Source organism: Excalfactoria chinensis, chromosome Z, assembly GCF_039878825.1.
Source record: "Excalfactoria chinensis isolate bCotChi1 chromosome Z, bCotChi1.hap2, whole genome shotgun sequence".
NCBI classification, from domain to species: domain Eukaryota; kingdom Metazoa; phylum Chordata; class Aves; order Galliformes; family Phasianidae; genus Excalfactoria; species Excalfactoria chinensis.
In genome coordinates this window covers 30864763-30883732 of record NC_092857.1, presented here as the reverse complement: position 1 = coordinate 30883732, position 18970 = coordinate 30864763, and the positions used below count along the sequence as shown (strand labels likewise).

Sequence of the window (18970 nt, the reverse complement as noted above, 5' to 3'; positions counted from 1 at the left end):
ACTGACACAATGGCATCTGACATGGAAGTGTGAATGAAGCAAGTGTGTCACTCAATTCTTCCATGAAGAAAAAATTGCACCCACTGACATTCATCGATGCTTGCTGAACATTCATGGAGCCCAAAGACTGGATGTGAGCACAGTGTAAGTGGTGGGTGGTTCTTTTCAGCAGTGGCAAAGACAATGTGAAACACAAGCCACATTCTGGATGGCCATGAGCAAATGTCACATCACAAAATGAAGGGTGTCTTGATCACCACATCCACATGAATCAACATATTACAACCAGGGAACTATGCATGAAGCTAGAAATATCTGCTTCAATGCAGTGAAATGATGGTGACAACACTGGAGTATCACTAAGTTTGTGCCAGGTGGGTCCCACGGCTTCTCACTGAGGAACAGAATGAACACCACAAACAAGTTCGTAAGGAGATATTAAATGAATATGACACTGAAGGTGACAGTCTCCTAGGTTGTATCATCACCAGGGACAAGATTAGTAATGCTGGTAGTGTTGCCACTACTAGCAGGATTCAAAATGGCAGTCCATGGAGTGCTGATGTGAGATCTTCATTAAAGAGAAAGCGCAAGATGGGTAAGAGGACATGCACTGTCTTCTGGAATAGTAAAGAGGATCCTTCTGGATTTCCTACAACCTGTACAAACATGAATGCTACATTGTAATGTTGACAGCTAGTACTTCCTGAGTCAGGACAGATAAGAAGATAACCTTTCTTTTGCAACTCCATAATGCCAGGCCCCAGACTGTGGAACACACTGCCAGTCTTGGCTGAACTGTCCTGTCACACACATCATACAGTCTAGATTTGGAGCCTTACGACTTTCATCTGTTTGGGCCAATGAAAGATGGTCAGCATGGGCAATATTTTTCTAAAACCACCACCATCATAACAAATGAGAAACAGTGGGTCAATTTCACTGCTGCAGATTTTTACAAGTGTGGTATGCAGGCTCTTATTTATGGCTGGCAAAAATGCATAGCTAATGATGGTGACAATGTTGAAAAGCAGTGTTTTTTGTTTTGTACATGAGAATTTGGTCTTTCAAATTGTGTTATTGTGCTCTTTGTATCTACTGTGGTTCCCATGGAAATAAATAGGAGGAATTACTTTTGGAGCAACCTACATAATTACAGGATTTTTCCCTTACAGTATATTTTTCTATATGAGAACAAGACCTTCCTATTTTAAGCAGTTTCCACAAGAAATGGGGACAGATTAATAAATGCCCATATAATAAACACCAACGGCTAGTTAAAATTCAGACATTTCCTATGAGACCATGCATTGGCTAAATAAATAATTTGTGTGTGGCTAAGGAATAGGCATAGTAACATTTTCAGAATGGCACACAACCAAATCACGGGACTGCTTTTTTCTACATAAGGCAGGGAAAAGAGATATTCATTTTAAGCTCAAACAACCAAATATGGAAACCAAAAACAAAGAAGGGCATTATCAATAGGGTGTTTGTTTGTTGCTGATCAGTTTTAAGGCAACTTTAGGAAATTTTGCCTTGCAGAAAAACAGTGAACCTGCTTCCTGGTTACATCATTCACCTGGTCAACAAAAACAGCTGTTATGTAGAATCTAACAAAATCCATAGATCCTACCTTGAAGTCAGAGACCCTGAACAGTACATTAGCTGGGAGCAGAAGTACTGGCAGGTGTTGCTGCCTTTACTGCCTTCATATTGACACAACCCATATTAATCAAAAAGAAACCTTTCAGAAAAGTCCATTTCTCTATTTCCATTCTAAGACACCAAAATAACAATCTCTAAGATATTTTACTCTCATTGCTGTGCAGCGACAGCTCTCAGATAAAGTGATAAAGTCATGAATACAGATCTAAGACACATGTCTGAATTGACAGTTTTCTATTTGCCTTCATATATGATACCTGTGTTAATAAGGCCACATTAGTGCATCTGTATAACTGATCCAGCACAACAGCAATCATTCAGACTAATACAGCAAATACGAACAAAATGCAACGAGGAAAGGACAATCAAGTGTCACAAGAAGCAGGCAGCCAGGACTAGAAAAGTCCTAGCTGCATATATCCATGGACCTCAAAAAGGTAAACGTTTAATCGATATTTGCATGTCCAAACTTGAAGAGCAGAAATTCAGAGGAAATTAGACTGTCTTGTTCCATGCAAACTAGAACTTTAGAAAGAACGAAGATACAACAACGTTCTGTTGAGTAATCCATGCACAAAGAATTCTACACTGGCCATATTCCATCAGTTTGTATACCTACATAACTTTTATTTTAGAAAGTAAGCACAGATACTTCTAAGGGAAAGCATTTCCTTCCTAGAAACCCAGCAGCTCTTTACAGCAAGTTGACAGGTACAGTTACAGCATTTTCCAGAAGGCATGTCTAATGCATAGCCAACACCAGAGAGCCATGTTTTCAGTACACGGCCTTGCTATCTATACGAATAAGTTAAGAAGAATGGATTGTTCAAGCACCCTTCCAAAGCATGATATGATACTTCACCATATACTAGAGTTCTGAAACAGACTGCATAGATCTTTGTTGCATGCAGCTTCAATAGCAGCTTTTAATCTAAAGTGCCTAATGCCTTCTTTTCTGAAAAGTCGCTTTCAAAATTAATTTTATTTCACAATTATTTTTCTTGTTAGTGATCTCATAATGCTAAACTACGAGATACCAAGTTAACTCAGTAAGAGCCAGCAAGAAATGTCAAAGTCTAGCGAGAAACACCTCTAAGATTTTCATCCATCCCCTAGGAATCACAGTAAACTGCTTTGCCTAAAGAATGCATCATAAATATAGTTTTCAGAGTGTAGACTTCTAAAATCTGAGATACACATGATTCCTTTGACAAAGCAAGTTTAATATGACAGACAGAAATATCAAGTCATGTCTTACTTCTTGTATTTCACAATTTTAACTGAAACACATCTAAAGGGATGAGACCGTAAAGACAATTAACTGTGTTTATAGTTCTTTAATACTGCAGAAATCTACCACTGTAACTGCTAATTAAGTTCACAGTGTATACACCTCAATTTTTACCCACAAGACACCATATTACTGTTACTCTACAGTCTTTACAAAACATAAAACTGAAGAAGTAACTGCTGTACTACATAATTTCTAATACAAGCAACTTAATTCTTACAGCTTCAGCTGTAAAGAAAGGAAAAGTCACTAGCAAATGCTAGATTGAAACGGTTTCTGGAGTATTTAAATAGTCATTTGTTTCCCACTCTAAGAGAAATGAAAACTAGCACAGTTGCTGTAGTGATGCACAAAAATTTCTGAATAATCTGAAATTGGTTAGAAACTCAAGATACTGCAATAGTCCATTAAATATTTACAGAGAAAAACAAATCAGAAGTTTACAGCACCATACCTGTGCCCTTGCATGAACTTCCCCAAGGAGATCTGAGTACTGCTGTTCCAGATACTTTTTTTGCTTCTGCCAACAGCTTTCCTTTGCTTTCATCTTTTCAGCCATTTTGCTAATTTCATCTTCCTGGCTCCGCTGAAGCTCCTTCATAGTATCAGACTTCTTCTTATAAATGCATTCTAGGCGAGATATCTGTGTGATTTAAAAACAAATGTTATCTCCCAACATACACACCTTTTGACTTTAACTGTACTTAATAAGTATGGACTCTCCCAGCACAAAATCTAAATTTTAATTTCTTCAACATATCTATTAAAAGTAAAATGCCTTTCATCACATAACACTTTATTGAATCTTGCATGACATAGGTTAGAACAATGGCTTTTATTCTGGACATCTTCGTACTTTCTTGAAGACAACTGCTGCCTTCTTTCTTGGAAATCTGAACTGGAGATATCTTGCTTACTTTGAAAAAAAAAAGAAGAGTTAAATCTTGTATTGCTAAATTATTAATCCAATTATACTAGTCCTCTAGTAGTTTGCAAAAACTGCCAATAATAATGAAATAAAAGCAGTTCTTAATTTTATTTTTTGTTTCCTTAGAAAACCAGTGTTTTTCATATATTGAGTATGAAAATAAATGCAAGAAGTGTACAGAAGATTTTTCTCAAAAGCAGCACATTAGATTATGATGTGATTCCAGTGAACATGAAGGGATTCACTCTGTGATTTAACTTTGCAGCTCCCATGTAAAGTAATGGAGAAATGAATCAAGCTAGCCGTAATCTCTAAACATGAACATGTATTTTATTATGAAAGAGTATCAGCAATGTATTTTTCAACTTGATCTCATGACAGAGCAGAAGAAAAGTTTTGTTCTCAGAAAGCAGGTAGGCCACAGGCAGCAACACTGCCCCAAATCCTTAAAAAAGCTGGTAAGTACAAGACAAGAGACTCACAGCCCTCAATCAGCCATCAATCGCAACAAGCTTACTAAATTAAAAAGCTGAAAGCACGTAAATATACCCAAAGTCACTGCCAACAATGTTAAATCCCTTCTCTTCTGTTTTCTTCCCTCCTCTATTTTGAAATGAAAATAGAAATGTTGCCTGTACAGTCAGTCTGTGTAGTCTGGGCTGATTCTAATCTATATTACTTTAGTAATTTTGATTGACTGATAAGTCATTTACCAAATGATGGGAAGAGTCAGAATAATTCACAGTTAACTAGCCCTGTCTCAAATCAAAAGAGTGGTCACAGTTCCAACACATGTGAAGATACTGAAAGAGCCTTTCCCTTCTGATGCTTCAAATACCAACATGTCCAGAGCAATCAGGACCTGAAATCATTCTACTAGACCATGTCAGTCTATGACTAACGTGATTGAAGGGGTCAGAACATGAACTGAAACTAAAATGTGGCACGTGATAGTCAGAAGAGACAGTTTAAGTCCTTTTAAAGTACTCTGTTTTTTTTCCCCTAAAAAAAGTAGAGATTTCCAAGAAGGGCCACGTAAGCTAAGTAACACTAAAGTCAGTTAGAAAAGTACAGTTTCTTCCTTGAACAAATATTAGCATACACTGATACACTTTACAAAAATAACTGTTTTCTATTGTATTTCTGAATACAGATCTCATAGTCAAGAAGTTATAATTCAACAAAAAATACATGAGCATTTCTTCCAGTAGTATATCTGAATCTTCAGCACATAATTTAAAGATGATGTTCCTAAAGTAAGTGCATTTTGTTTCTGTTTTATGCTAAGATAAAGACTTGCTTTATTAGTGTAAATGACTAAGTTCTTTGAATTGCTTCATCAGTAAGATTAATTTATTTTCTTTTAATTAGGTCCCTGTGGCTAATATTGGCTAGTAGTATTAGCATGTCCTGCACAGAAAGCGGAGCTTAGAGACTTCATACAGACTTCAGTCACTTTTACATGCCCACAGCAATGGCATCAAACTGAGTTGTAGACAAGCCATAATTAATGGTATTGAATTATTAACGCCCAAATTCTTTTTGAAATAAGATGAATGTCAGTCCTTTTTAATGATACTGTGATGTGGACAAATGTCACTGAATTTAATAGAGGTAGCTGGTGCCTAAGGACACTTACCTTCTCATTAGCCCTGTTGAGGTCTAAGATCAGGGCATCAACATTCTCCTGCAAGACTGCACAAAGCTCAGACCAAGAGAATCTATCTAGGATGCCTTCTGGTTGTTTTATAAGCACACAGCCAGCTACCAAATGCTGGTACAAGCCATGAAGGAAGGTTAGCTTCTCCTGAGACAAAAAGAAAAATCAACTGTTACCTATGAACTGTGTTAGAATCCAAAGAGATACATCACACTTGTAGTGACACAGATTTAAAAAATATACCAAACACGTAAAAGCTCATTCTCGAACCTTCTCAAATGCAATGCTGTTAATATTCACAGTCAAACACAATAAAGTTAGAATAACAACACAGCTGGTACAACATTTGTATGATTAGAAATACCACGCAAATGTAGGAAACCCAGTTTTGCAGTGCTCTTAACCAGTACAACCTGACACTGCTAAAAATTTCAGTGCTGTCAAGAACATGAATGATGAAACTGCATTTAACACTTTCAGGTATGTTCAAGCCATACTCACCTCCAATACCTGCATGACACGCTGAAATCGGTCTCATGGGTGAGCAGCACAAAGGACTGTTCAAACAACTGAGACTACAATCATTCAAAAATTTCTTTTGTGTGAAAAATGTACGATCCAATAGTTAGACAAAGCAGACTTACAGCTTCATCGGTTAAATTTCACAACCCACATCTCTCTCATTCATGCTGATTTTCGTCAGTGTTATAAATAAATTGGTATGTTATAAATCCTCATTAGAAACAAAAGCAGGCAACAGAAATTCCAGACTTCGTCCTTTTAGTACATAAAGGCAACTTAGCAGCCTTCATTAGGAAAATGATAGAAAGCTGTACCTCAATAACCACAAGAAACAGAGTCCTTATTCAAAGTCAATAAACCAGTGTTTCCACTGTTCCCATTGTTTTCCAGGGGCTGCGGATGAGGCTTTAAATCAAGGAACTGTAGACAACTGAGTTGAGAGACTATGTTTTTTCTGACTCTTTTCCATTGCATTTCAGTGCATTTTCTCAGAATTATTTCATGGTGTTGTTTTAGGCCAAAGGGGAAAAAAAAAAAAAAAAAAACGGCCTAGTTTGTTTTAACTTCATTTCTGGCAGATCTTTTAACTCCCCAAGGAAACTGCAGTGTGCCACCATCACTGCATTTTTGCTGGAGCTGTGATAAACCAAGGATGATAATTACACATTTGGCATGAAAATAAGGGATCCCAAGACCTCAAATCAATTCACACATGTTGAATGCAACCACAGTTCAGTAGACATGCTGACTTTACAGTATAACCAGGCTTCTAGTTTCCTTCACTTTAATCATTATCTGATGTGTATAACAATTCCAGCTGCTTCATGTGGACACTATTTAAATACCAGACTGCTAGGGAGGTGGAAAGAATGTTTCCTTCTTACTCAATTGGCATGCACATTTAAATTTGTGGAAATAATGAGCTCAACATGCGCAACAATGATAAAGAAAATCACTGCTATTGCTAGTACAGAATTACTATACAGGGAGAAAGAAAGAAAGAAAAATCAACATCTGTAAACGAATACAGGGAGATGGAGAAGGAAGTTCTGAAATAAAAATTTTTGAAGCAATTCCCACTTACAGTACACCACAACAAGCTAACAGGTTGCAAAGAAGAACTTCAAGGTGTTGCGTCAGGCAGGCAAAATTACCTCAGCTTCGCATTTCCTACCTATTAATTGCTATGTGAATCAGTAATGAACAAGATGTGAAGACAACACTATCATATGTTCCAGTGTATAGAATATTTCTGCTAACTTTCAAGTTAAAAGAAAAAAATAATGTTCATAAAGTATAGATGTTTAAATAAGCTCAGTTGTTCAAAAATTCAGAATACCGGAAGAGTTAAGATATTAGTTCCAATACAGATGGAAGGACAATGAACATATCCTGAGATCTTGTAGATATTAAATACATATTTCAGAATACGTATCTTAAAATCATATTTTTGGGATAAACCTGTTAAGTCTAAAGGTAACCATCTGATGTATGTAAATGTATAAAGTTGAGATTAAATAAAGACTCTTTTTGACAGTCGTCTTGTCTGTGGTAATACCTCCATATCCTTACGGTAAGCCCTGGTAAGCTTCTGGATTTCATTTTCAGATTCTGCGGCACGTACTTTCTCCTCCTCCCAGCACTGCTGCACATTCTGTAGTTCCATTTGTAAAGTTCCTATTAAAGCCGCTCTCTCTGCACACTCAGCATGCAGATGATTTAACTCTTTATTGGCACTGGCCAGCTTATCTTGTGCTTCCTGTGGAACAGAGGCACAGAACAGAAAGGCTGGTAAGAACTTTGCCCCATGAAATGCTACATTACTCCAGAGCTCTGCAGCTGCAGGCTGACATCTCCCTATCTACTCCTCACTAATAATAGATATTTCAAAGTTGACATAACTGTGAACTAGACAACATCAGAAATGTGTCTCTGCAGTTTAAAAGCACCACAGTATGACGACATTTCCTTTTGAATTCAGAATCCAGATTCTCTCTCCAAATGAGAATGCAAAAGTCACAAACATAAATTATCCTCGGCAGAGTGGACTGCTCTTAAAGACACTGAAAAGATACCAAAACTCATAAACAAAGAATTTACTAAATTATGCATTTTAAGGAAACAGATTTCTCACATGGAGTGAATAAGTACACATCCTTGCCGTTCCTACAAGCACCGGACTTCTGGAACAGCTACAGGTTGTTAAAACACTGTTTTAAGTGTTGTAGTGAAAGCATTGTTTATTTTCTTTAAGACCATAGCTGCTCATACAGGAAATACAAAAGACAGTTCATTAGACAATGACAATTTTTCTTCTTAATGAGAATACTTAAAGATTAAAGCACTGGCAAATTTTCAACAAATATTTATTGAATTTTATTACCAATAATTTAAAGAAATTTTTGTACTGCATACAAAGCATGCATTTAGCAAACTCATTTTTTTTTTCAAGAAGAATACACATACCTGTTGCAAAACATCAGGAAAAAACAAAGCTCACGAGATCTTAAAATAACTTATAACAGAAGAGGAAATTTTAAGTGTCCTGAACACAAATGAACCAGTAAAGAAAGAACCAATTAGAAGAAAAAAGATCGTGTTCAAGTATAAGCTAATATGAAGATTCAGTGTATGTTGCAGAAATATCTGCAACTATACTAACGTGATAAAGCAGATTATTCCCAACAACACAATCTGAGAAACATTGGGAGTAAAGACATTTTATTTTGTCAATAACATCACATACTGTCAACTGGAAGATTAAATTTAACCACGACCTCAGGACTTCCTCAGTCCCTTGGCCACTGCTGTAACTTGACAGGACATTACGGAAGTGCTATGTCAGCCAAAAACAGAAACAAAAAACAAACAAGCAAGCAAGTAAATAAACAAAAATCTCCTTATGCAGAAAGTAAAGAAACAAGTTCTAAAATTAGTTCTGCAGTGTTTTTAGCAGTTCCCAAGTACATCTTATTTTAACCAACTCTGTCTGTGCATTGACTTGATGCCGAATACCTGTATTAACATGTCTGATAAACAAAAATTAGGGATGGACATCTTTAATAAAATGTTCTTTCATGTGTGCAGAGATAATTAAATAATTTCTTTCCTAACTTTTAGTTTTCCTCAGAAAAGTATACACAGCTAGTTAAGAAAGAATATACTGACATTCATTTCAATATAAAACCATACTTTACAAATTGAAACAAAAGATTTCAAATTATTTCAGAAGTGAAATCACTGGAATGCTCAGTTGCATAGACTCAGGTGCTGACTAGGACAAGGCAGAATGACTTCACACGAGCTTGCAAGGTAATTAGTCTGCTTAACAGAATACAACGATACGGAGACTTATTCTGATAAAATAAAAAGATAACTTAAATCTAGAAGGATACTAATTGCAGAACTTTTAAACTCAATGTTAAATTCATGAAACCATACCTTAAGTTCTTTGCTTAAAACATACATTTTGTCTTTGGACATCTCAAACTCTTTTGTTGTGTTTTCACACAAAGTATTCATTTCCTTAAGCTGTGAAAAACATGAAGGTGAAAAAGACCTTTTTAGAGAAAAATCACTTGAATACAATGGAAGAATTACAATAAATTTGCTTTCAATGCCTTTGACAATATTTACATTTTCTACAACCTAAATAATGTGCCATTAAAAAAAAATCAAAAGGTCTTTTACATTTTACATTTACTGTAAGATTTTTAAAATCTTTTTTAAATCTTACAGCGATTTAAGATAAATGGTAGTGGCTAAAACCCCAAACTGAGCCCATTATTAACTTTCCCATCTCAAAATGCCTGACAAAAAACAAGGACTCTGAGGTGTGTCTGAAATGTAATAAATTCAGATTATGATTTAGGGAGTGGTTTCAGAAAACAAGTTTTTTCTCAGTCAGTGGCCTTCTGTAGAAGGTGTCTAGGTACAGAGTAGTCTCCACTTTTTACTAAGGTCAGCATAGCACTCACATAACCTGAAGAAGTAGCAATGTTCTCAAGAAAGGTACAATAACTACTGAACAGTTTGGGGTATTAGAAGCAACCTACCTTAAAGGTAGGTCGTGACTAGTATGTATATCAGCTTCACTTTTCACTTTCAGAAACAACACTACAATCTGTTACAACGCAGTTAGTAATACATATGCCTGAATTCAAGTACCAAAAACATGTGTACTATAGTGAAGGTTATTCCTCACACCTGAGCACTCAGAAGCAACTTGGAAGCTAAATATCCCACTTAGAAAATTCACTAATTATTCTGGAGCCTGTACTTTTGTTCTACCACAGATCAGGAGACCTGGCAAAATGCTAAGGAAACAACTGCAGTAAATTAGAGAAGGCAGTAATTTTATTAGTTTAGTAGCCTTTTCTCTCTTCCCAAACCTATTCTAACCTGTGAGCTATACAGGAAGTCAAAAGCTTATTTTTTGTCCAAACCAAAACATGTGTACACCTTTCAGTCACACAACCAAAGCAGACCGTTTATGCTAATGTTTAACACACTATGCTAAAGGTGACAAATGCCAAGTCTATTGGCACATTTCACATATACACAGAGACATAAACGCATATTCATCATTCCATTAATATACGTGATCTTGATGGAAAACTCACTATAAAAATAACTTCTATATAATTATTCTGAACTAAACCCTAAGTGATGCATATTAAAACATCCTATTTTATTGCACAATGCCCTCTATCGTCCCTCTCAGTTTTAGTGTATTATAGGGAACAGTTTTATTACTAAACATATCCAACACACAGGAAGCCAAAAGCACTGTTATCTATGCGGGCAGGGACAATGAAAAAGGGCAGAGCGCTGCCCTTTCTGTGCACAGTGAAGGTGCTCAGTGATCTCTGGCTCCGTATGACAACTTCAGGGTCAGTCACATGCATTCCTACTGGGAAGTCTTGTGGCAGGTCATCAGTTGGTCCTGCTCTGCTTGCGATTTATTTTCCTTGACAGTTCATTCTTCTTTCTGTCAGAATACTCATTTGCTTTCTTAGCAGCCACCCCCTTGGTCTCCCCACTGCTGTCTCTGGCACAGTTTCACAACAAAGCACATCACTAAGCCAAAGCCTGCTGAGTCGACTTTTCAACAGCGCTGCATATCACGTGACATTTCTCCTCCCAAATAACAATTCACTGTGGGTAACATGTTCCTAGTTACTCTGCAGCTCCCAGACTTGGGTCTCAGAAGAGTTTCATAATGACTATACACGTCAGTTCTCTTATCTCACTGGGAGAGACCTAACTGTGCTTGCTGTTTACAAAAGTATAATTGTTTCCATGGTTACTTATTTTTGCACCCATTGAACAAACTCAAAGGTATTCCAGGATACCAAGCTTTTTCCACTAAGAGGGGCAGAGATGATACAGTTTTGTTTTAAACTCCATGAACGCACAGCAAGACTGTGTATGTGTAGAAACAAAAGATGAAACTTAGGAATGAAAAATCACCACTGGCATTTTTACAGTCTTATTGCACCTTCATCTTCTGTATTTGCCAACTTAATCCAAAGATAAGCTAATTACAATTTTGTACAAAAAAGGCTTTATAAGAGCATATTTAACTTCTCTCTACAGCCTTTAAAGCCACAAATTCATTTAAACCCAAGAGGATTAATTTAATCACATTAGCAATACAAATGAGAAAATAAATGCAAGATTGTGACTTTTCAGACAGTGAAATAAAAGGTCGGCAGAATTCTACCAAAACCATTCTTTTTTCCTTTTTATTTTTTCTCAAAGATGAGACTCACAAAACTGAAATGTATCAGTTGTCATCTTTAACATCTCAGAACTGCCAAGGTAGCAGTTTACTTGAAAAGGCTGCAGGAAATCACCAAAAACTAGAGACTTCATAATAAACTCACTAATCTCAGCAAAGTGTGCCATTTCCAAAATATACAACAGGGTGCAAATTTGCGTATCTGATATCAAAGACTGTAGAGGCTCAAGTGGTGTTCAGGATTACTGAGTTAAACACTGCCCATCAAACTCTTATGCTCTTTTTTAACTGAAATCATAGATTCAGAAGAACTATTTCCATGAATGCTTATTAATAATAACAAGCCCAACAAATTTAAAAAAAAAAAAAAAAAAAAAAAAAAAAAAAAAAAAAAACAGAAAAAAGGGGGAAAAAAAAGACACTCTTCTTCCTTTTTCTCCCAAATGTAAGTGAAACTTCACTGTAAGGCAAGCTCAGAGAAATAGTAGTGACAGACTATTTCTTTTAGTATATGTGAAGCTGTCAGCATTCCCTCTCTTCTGACCTTTGTTACAAGCAAAGCACATGTACTGCTGCAGGCCGAAGGCAATACGTATAGAGCCAAACAGTGCAAGTGTTACCTCATTAGATGTGTCTTCCAGCTTGTTCTGGTAAGCTGTCAAGGTACACCTCAAAGTCTCAAGGACAGAGAGGCTTGAAGGTTTATCTTTGTCCTTACAAGTGCCTAAAGAAAAATATAGAATGAAAATTAAGCCCACAAAGCCACAGAGAAAAAACTACTCACACTAGATGAGAAGTATTAAAATTAGTCAGGGCTTCAATGACAATACAACAGCAGACTCGTTGTCCACAGGAGATAAAACTGGATAGCCACACTTTCATAATAAATACAGCTGAAAGACATTTGTATGAAAGCCTTAATACAACATCCAGGACTGTAAATTCTGAGTTACATTTTTACCTAATGTATTTGGTATGCAGTCTCACATACAAGTTCTACAGTGGTCAAATCTCTGTTATTCAGTCACACCAGCCAGCATTAAACTCGCACAATAACACACTTTGAAAAACAAGTTGCCTGAAAGTCAAGTACATTACACTTTTCTTGACATTATTCCACTGTTGTGACTAAGCATGTAAATTATAATGTAGTATATCATTTACTCAAAGCCAAAGATCACATGACTGTTATGCTTGGATGGGTCTTAAAAACCTTTTAAATGATCTTCAATTTCATTCCAAAGGAAAGAATTAAAAAAAGAAAAAAGAAAAGAAAACGATTGTCTGTCTGCAGAGTACTTCATAATGTTTCAATTATAAATCTTCATGTTGATATATCCATTATACACACACACTACACTTACTTATTAAACCTTTAGACAGGGAATTCTGATCTGTTGGCCTTAATTAGGAACTTACAAGTCTGAACAGTCCAAAGCCTGTAGTACAGTGTGCTAAGAAAGCAAAACAACACTGTATTGATCAAGAGGTCACAAGATGTCAGCTGATATTAAACTTCTATGAACAAACTTCCTCATTTTTTCTGGTGCTACAGTAAAACAGCAGATTATTGACAAATTCCTCTTCTTAGATTTGTTAATAGCAGTATGCAACACTTACAAACCTATTTTGTAACAGGTTGTAACATATTTTCCTCAAACTTTAAAGTTAAGGATGCACAGCATTTATCCCTGCTACCCCCTGCAGGAACATTTTGCAGTAATCCTACTACACAGGGAAAAAAAAGTACTATTTTTCCATACTTCATACTAGCTCCAATTAAGCTGTAATGCACAATTATCATCAGTTTAAAATAATTCCTAGTAAGTCAATCCAGTTGCTTCCTACTCTATTTTTCACTAAGCTCCTCAAATATCTTATCTGTAGTCCAAACCTGAAATGATATCCCTGAAGCATACCTTTCCGCTATCTTCGTTTACGCAGGGTTGCTCAAAAAGTCAAATCGGGCACTAAACTCTTTTGTTTGGACAGTCACAGTCCTCCATAAAGTTCTGTCAGTCAGTGACGGTGTGCTTACAGATTTGAAAGTTGTAGGATATATTTTTTTTTAATTTCAAGAATAGTATGGCTAGTGTTTCCAAGTGATGCACTACTCCAAGTATTATACAAAAATCACTTATCCTGCAGACTACAGATAACACACCACTGCTATCTACATACACATGCAAATAAGAAAGCCAATGGCCTTTCTGAAATTTTAATTACAGGCTTATTTCCCAGACCCTTAATGCCAAGAAGCACAAAGTATGGCTGAGTACTATTCAGACTGGATACTAACATTTCCTGTTAAGTTGCTAGCCAGCCATTACCATCAAAGTCACACCTAGAAAAACAAATGTAGATGTGTAATTTTTCTTTCAGTCATGTGAGCAAGGTCTGCTCTACAGCATAGAGGTGAATACAGAAAGAACGCACATCTCAACTACAGAATGCTTCTCTGTACTATCAGGTACCTTCAGCAGACAGGTACTTACTGCAGCTTCTAAAGGGAAAAGACAGATCTTTAAACCATAACCAAGTTCTAGAGCACATAACAAAATGTTACATTTAAAACCAACATGAGAAAAAAACATAAAGCCTGGCCTTCTGTCATCATAGCTAAAGCAAGGAATGCCCAGGACTCCAGTCTGTCATCTCAAGACTTCTTTCTATTACTATTAATGTAGGAACATTTTGCACCTATACTACTGCACAGGAAAAAAAGAAAGAGGTATTCTATATTCTTCTATATTTCTCACCCCAAAGAAGCTGTAACACACAATTATCACCAATTTCAAATATTGCTCATTAATTTCAGTTTAGGAGATGTCTTCCAATATGTATTTTTCAACAAGCTCTCCAAATAATTTATCTTCATTTCTGAAGGCCCAAACTGTAATGCTATCCGTGAAACATGCCTCTGAACTGTCCTAATTATGGCCACCATGGCTGCCAAGAACAGACTTTTGCCAGTAAACTTTGTATCCTGACATTCCTTGCCTTTACTGAAACCCTATTTTCTCAGCAGCCCAGCCTGCCAACAGAAATACCAGAATTCCACCTTCTTCCATTAGCTGAAAACAAGCCTTCACCTCCAATACTGGCCAAAATTCATCTGTTTCTATACAGCTTTGCAGGAGACATGCAACATAATCCAAATGGCTTTATCTTACTGGCCCATCTTCAGCAGTAAGGGATTAAAAAACATTTGAAGTATTTGCCCAGTGATATCTAAGAGTTTCAGGGAAGAATTTCTGAGAAGCTTCCTCTTCTGGGAACGGATGCAGAAAAAATAACTTCGTAAAATACTTTTTTCTTAATCTTACAAATGTAAAGTCTCCTTTTCCTGTGTAGCTCAAAAAGCATCATAATTACCAGCACTGAGGCTGAACACTGGGACTGAACTCTTAATATTGGAAGATTTTTAAGAACAACTTTCAACCATTTGAGATGGAAGTTTAAAAACCAGAAAGAAAGTCTTCCCAACAAACCATGGCTCATGTAGCACTAATTTCCCACCTCTGCCAGCTGGACTACAGCAACTTATTGTGAAGATTTTCACTTTTATTGATATCAAGGCATTCACATTCCAAATAAGAGAGACAGACAGAAAGACAGAAAGAAAGACAGAAAGACAGACAGAAAGACAGAAAGAGAGAGAGAGGGAGAGAGAGAGAAAGAAAAAGAAAGAAAGAAAGAAAGAAAGAAAGAAAGAAAGAAAGAAAGAAAGAAAGAAAGAAAGAAAGAAAGAAAGAAAGAAAGAAAGAAAGAAAGAAAGAAAGAAAGAAAGAAAGAAAGAAAGAAAGAAAGAAAGAAAGAAAGAAAGAAAGAAAGAAAGAAAGAAAGAAAGAAAGAAAGAAAGAAAGAAAGAAAGAGAGAAAGGAAGAAATTGTTACTTAATAAATTTCTAAGTACAACACATCAGGGTAATAGCATTAAAAATGCTTGCTAAAAATTTCACACCCCAAAGCACAGCAAAACTGTAGAACAAATACCCTAGTCAACATCCATTTCTCTTTAAATAATCTCTTTCAAAGTTTACTTTAAACAATAAAGCAAATTAATATTGAAATTACCAAATCTCTGTTAGAACAGAAATAGGTCAAAGTCATTGTCTGCAAAGTTTACCACATGGCTGAGCAGAAAACCTACCCAGAAAACAATTATTGCTTTGGAACTACGCATTGGCCACAGCATCCAGCTCCCTCCAGAACTGCAGAATCCCTTCTAGGCATGTAGAACTTTGCAAGAATGAGGAAAACAAAGTTCTGAAGAGCTTTTCAGTCTGAGACATCTACAGTAAACCTATAGAATCTATAGGTGCTACCCACAGGAATTACATTTGTCATTACAGAATAAATCTGTATCCAGTTTCCAAATGAAAAGATACCAAACCCATATGATGGAAACAACTTATCACAAATGCAAGGATATATTTTTGAGGACAAGAAGTCCTAGGTTTCTCTATTTCAATTCTCTATTCTCTATTCTAACAGTATCAGCTCCTAAGAGAAATGTTTACATACGCATATGTATATACACACATACTTCCTTAGATGTGTTACACCACCTTTTCCTACTCAACAGTGCAGAAACCTATCATCATAATTTAAATAAATTCATTTGCCCTTAAAGCAACTTTTATCTGTTTGGGTTTTTTGTGTTGGTTTTTGTTTTGCTTTTTTTTCCCTAGTTTATTTGCTCTGGAAGTTGGAAGTTTTTCATGTCTAGCGGGAATTATATACAGAAAATTATATTTAGATAATTGAAAATAGAAAAAAGTGTACTGTTTCACTTAAAAATAAATGAATACCTTTCATGTTTAAATACAATTTCCTAGCCACCATTTTGAATGTTTAAGCTGAGTGACAAACATTAACTTACAATTCATTTAATGAGAACAGAAAAAAACATTTGTTTTGTGTTAGATCAAATGAATGTAAGACAATACCAGAGCAGAATCAACAGTAAAAAGTATTGTGTTATATCATGTGTCCTACACAACCTTTTTGAATATATGACCTTTATGTTGCTGAAGGTTGCCTCAGAATTTGGCTCAGTTCAGGCAAAACATCTGTTCCCTTTGCAGGTATACTGTAAGGACTTTTTTCTCAGTTGGATTTAGAGCACAGCAAGTGAGCCCTTTTCTGACCGATCATATACACCCCAGCATTTGTAAATCAAGCTCTGGGCTGACAACAGCAAGTCCACACTCCGTCACCCTTTCTCAGCTAGCAAGGCCATTTGACTGCTGTGAGAACTGCTCTTATCATGTCATCAAATCAAAGCATGTTGAGAAGAGGGAATGCAAGAGGCATCTGCAGAATTCCCACAATGTAGTGACTTTGGAACATTGACAGATGCATCTGTCATTTTATACCTTCAACTAACCTGCTGTCCGCTGGCCTGACATAGCAAAGCTGTCCAAGAGTAACTTCAGCTCCATCATGTTGTTTTCATACGTCTCTGTTACAAAGACCTGGTGTTTCTTGGCCTTTATTTGACAGGAGATGGAAAGAAGAGGGGAAAAAAGAAATCCATTAAAATAGCAAACATAAGCAGTACAGAGAATAATATTTTTGTTGCCATTGAAATTTAAATTTGCGTTATATTTGTCACTCCTTTTCTTGAGTCAAGAGAGCTAATATCACCATAAATAATTAGCAGAATTTTATGGAACCTTGAAATCTATTTAAAATAGAAGTATATGCTCCAAATAAATATAAAAATTTACTGTATTTAAACCTAGTCTTAATCTTCTGCTGCTTTAAAAATATCTTAACGAATGTTAATTAATCACTGTCCAACAATGCAAGGAATGAAATCTACTGTCATAACCTACAAGGAATGAAATCTACCGTTATAACCTACAAGGACATCCAGAAAGACACCAAACTACTGGCAGACAAGCTAGAAATTCATTGTTTGGCACTCTGTCAAATCCCACACCTATTCTCATTGCAAATCCGTCTGCTTCAGTTGTTAGTATCTTTCATGCTTGATAGTGATTTCTTCAATCTCAAAAACTCTTCCTTATGGATGGAATATGAAGCAGCAGAGGTGATCAGCTTTTAGCACTGAATTTTCTGAAGGAAAGCTGTTCATTAATTGAAGCTTGTTGTTCAAACTAAGATACTGGTCTTCCATTAAGCTTAACTGTACTACAAAGGAGTTTTTCATCAACACAATTTGAAGATTAACAAATCACTCATTCAATTTATATTTGATTTTAAAACTTGCAGATTTCAAAGACTCCTATTACAGATGCATCCACAATTCCAGCGAAGACTAGCATCCTGTTGGATATATGCAGCTTCGAATTCTCAACAAAACACACAATTTTAGAAGATCACAGCAAGATGTGATATATCTAAGGAGATTTTTTTTTAAAGAGCAAGTCAGATTTAAATAATATTTTGTAATTGATTTCATAATTTCATAATTCTGTAATGACAAAGGTTAATTTCAAAGATGGCACACCATTCTTAATCAATATTTTTATCCTAAATTTTTAATGCCCATTTCAGTAATTTCAACTTCTACTTGATTACAAAAGACTATCCTCTTTGTAGTGAGAAAAATCCTACCGTTTTCTGTAATGACTATAAACCATTGCTTTAGTTATGCATCTCTGCATTTGTAAAGACCCTATCAATTTCTTAAGTATGGGAAACATCTTTCCTAAGAGAACTTCTACATACTGTTATATACTACAGTATATAACTGGCAGGAAAAAAAAAAAAAAAAAAAAAAAAAAAAAAAAAAAAGACATGTATTTAATTCTCTGCAGTGTTCTTCACTACTCAGTTTAAATATTTTATAAATTTGCTTTACTCTTTCAATTTTAATTATATGTACTGTATATCAACTAATATATTATTCATATGTGTATTTCAATGTTAGGTTCCCTGTAGCATTTACACGCCTTTCCTTATGTGAGAATTTGTACTACACTTCATAAAAAATTTCCAAACCACTTCCATATATTTAAAAAAGTAAGGTTTTAATTCTTACTCTGTAGAATTCTGTAGGTAAACAGAGCTTGCATTTGCTGATATCCAGTAAAAATAGTTTATAGGATGTGAATATATTAAATCCATTTACTCTCACGCATTGATAACATCTCAAAGACCTCACATGTTACAAATAAGATAATGT

At 35.7% G+C, this 18970-nt stretch overlaps 1 protein-coding gene across 1 annotated transcript in view; it reads right to left on the bottom strand.

The window, feature by feature from the left end:
* CCDC171 (coiled-coil domain containing 171) overlaps window positions 1–18970 on the bottom strand; it is a 159500-nt gene that overhangs the window by 95442 nt on the left and 45088 nt on the right. Inside the window, exons 10-15 of the mRNA XM_072359639.1 lie at window positions 17204–17306; window positions 12433–12536; window positions 9511–9600; window positions 7628–7828; window positions 5527–5694; window positions 3414–3602 (exon numbers count right to left, since the gene is read on the bottom strand). Of these exons, the coding sequence (XP_072215740.1) occupies window positions 3414–3602; window positions 5527–5694; window positions 7628–7828; window positions 9511–9600; window positions 12433–12536; window positions 17204–17306 (855 nt within the window). The remainder of the gene's footprint in view (window positions 1–3413; window positions 3603–5526; window positions 5695–7627; window positions 7829–9510; window positions 9601–12432; window positions 12537–17203; window positions 17307–18970) is intronic.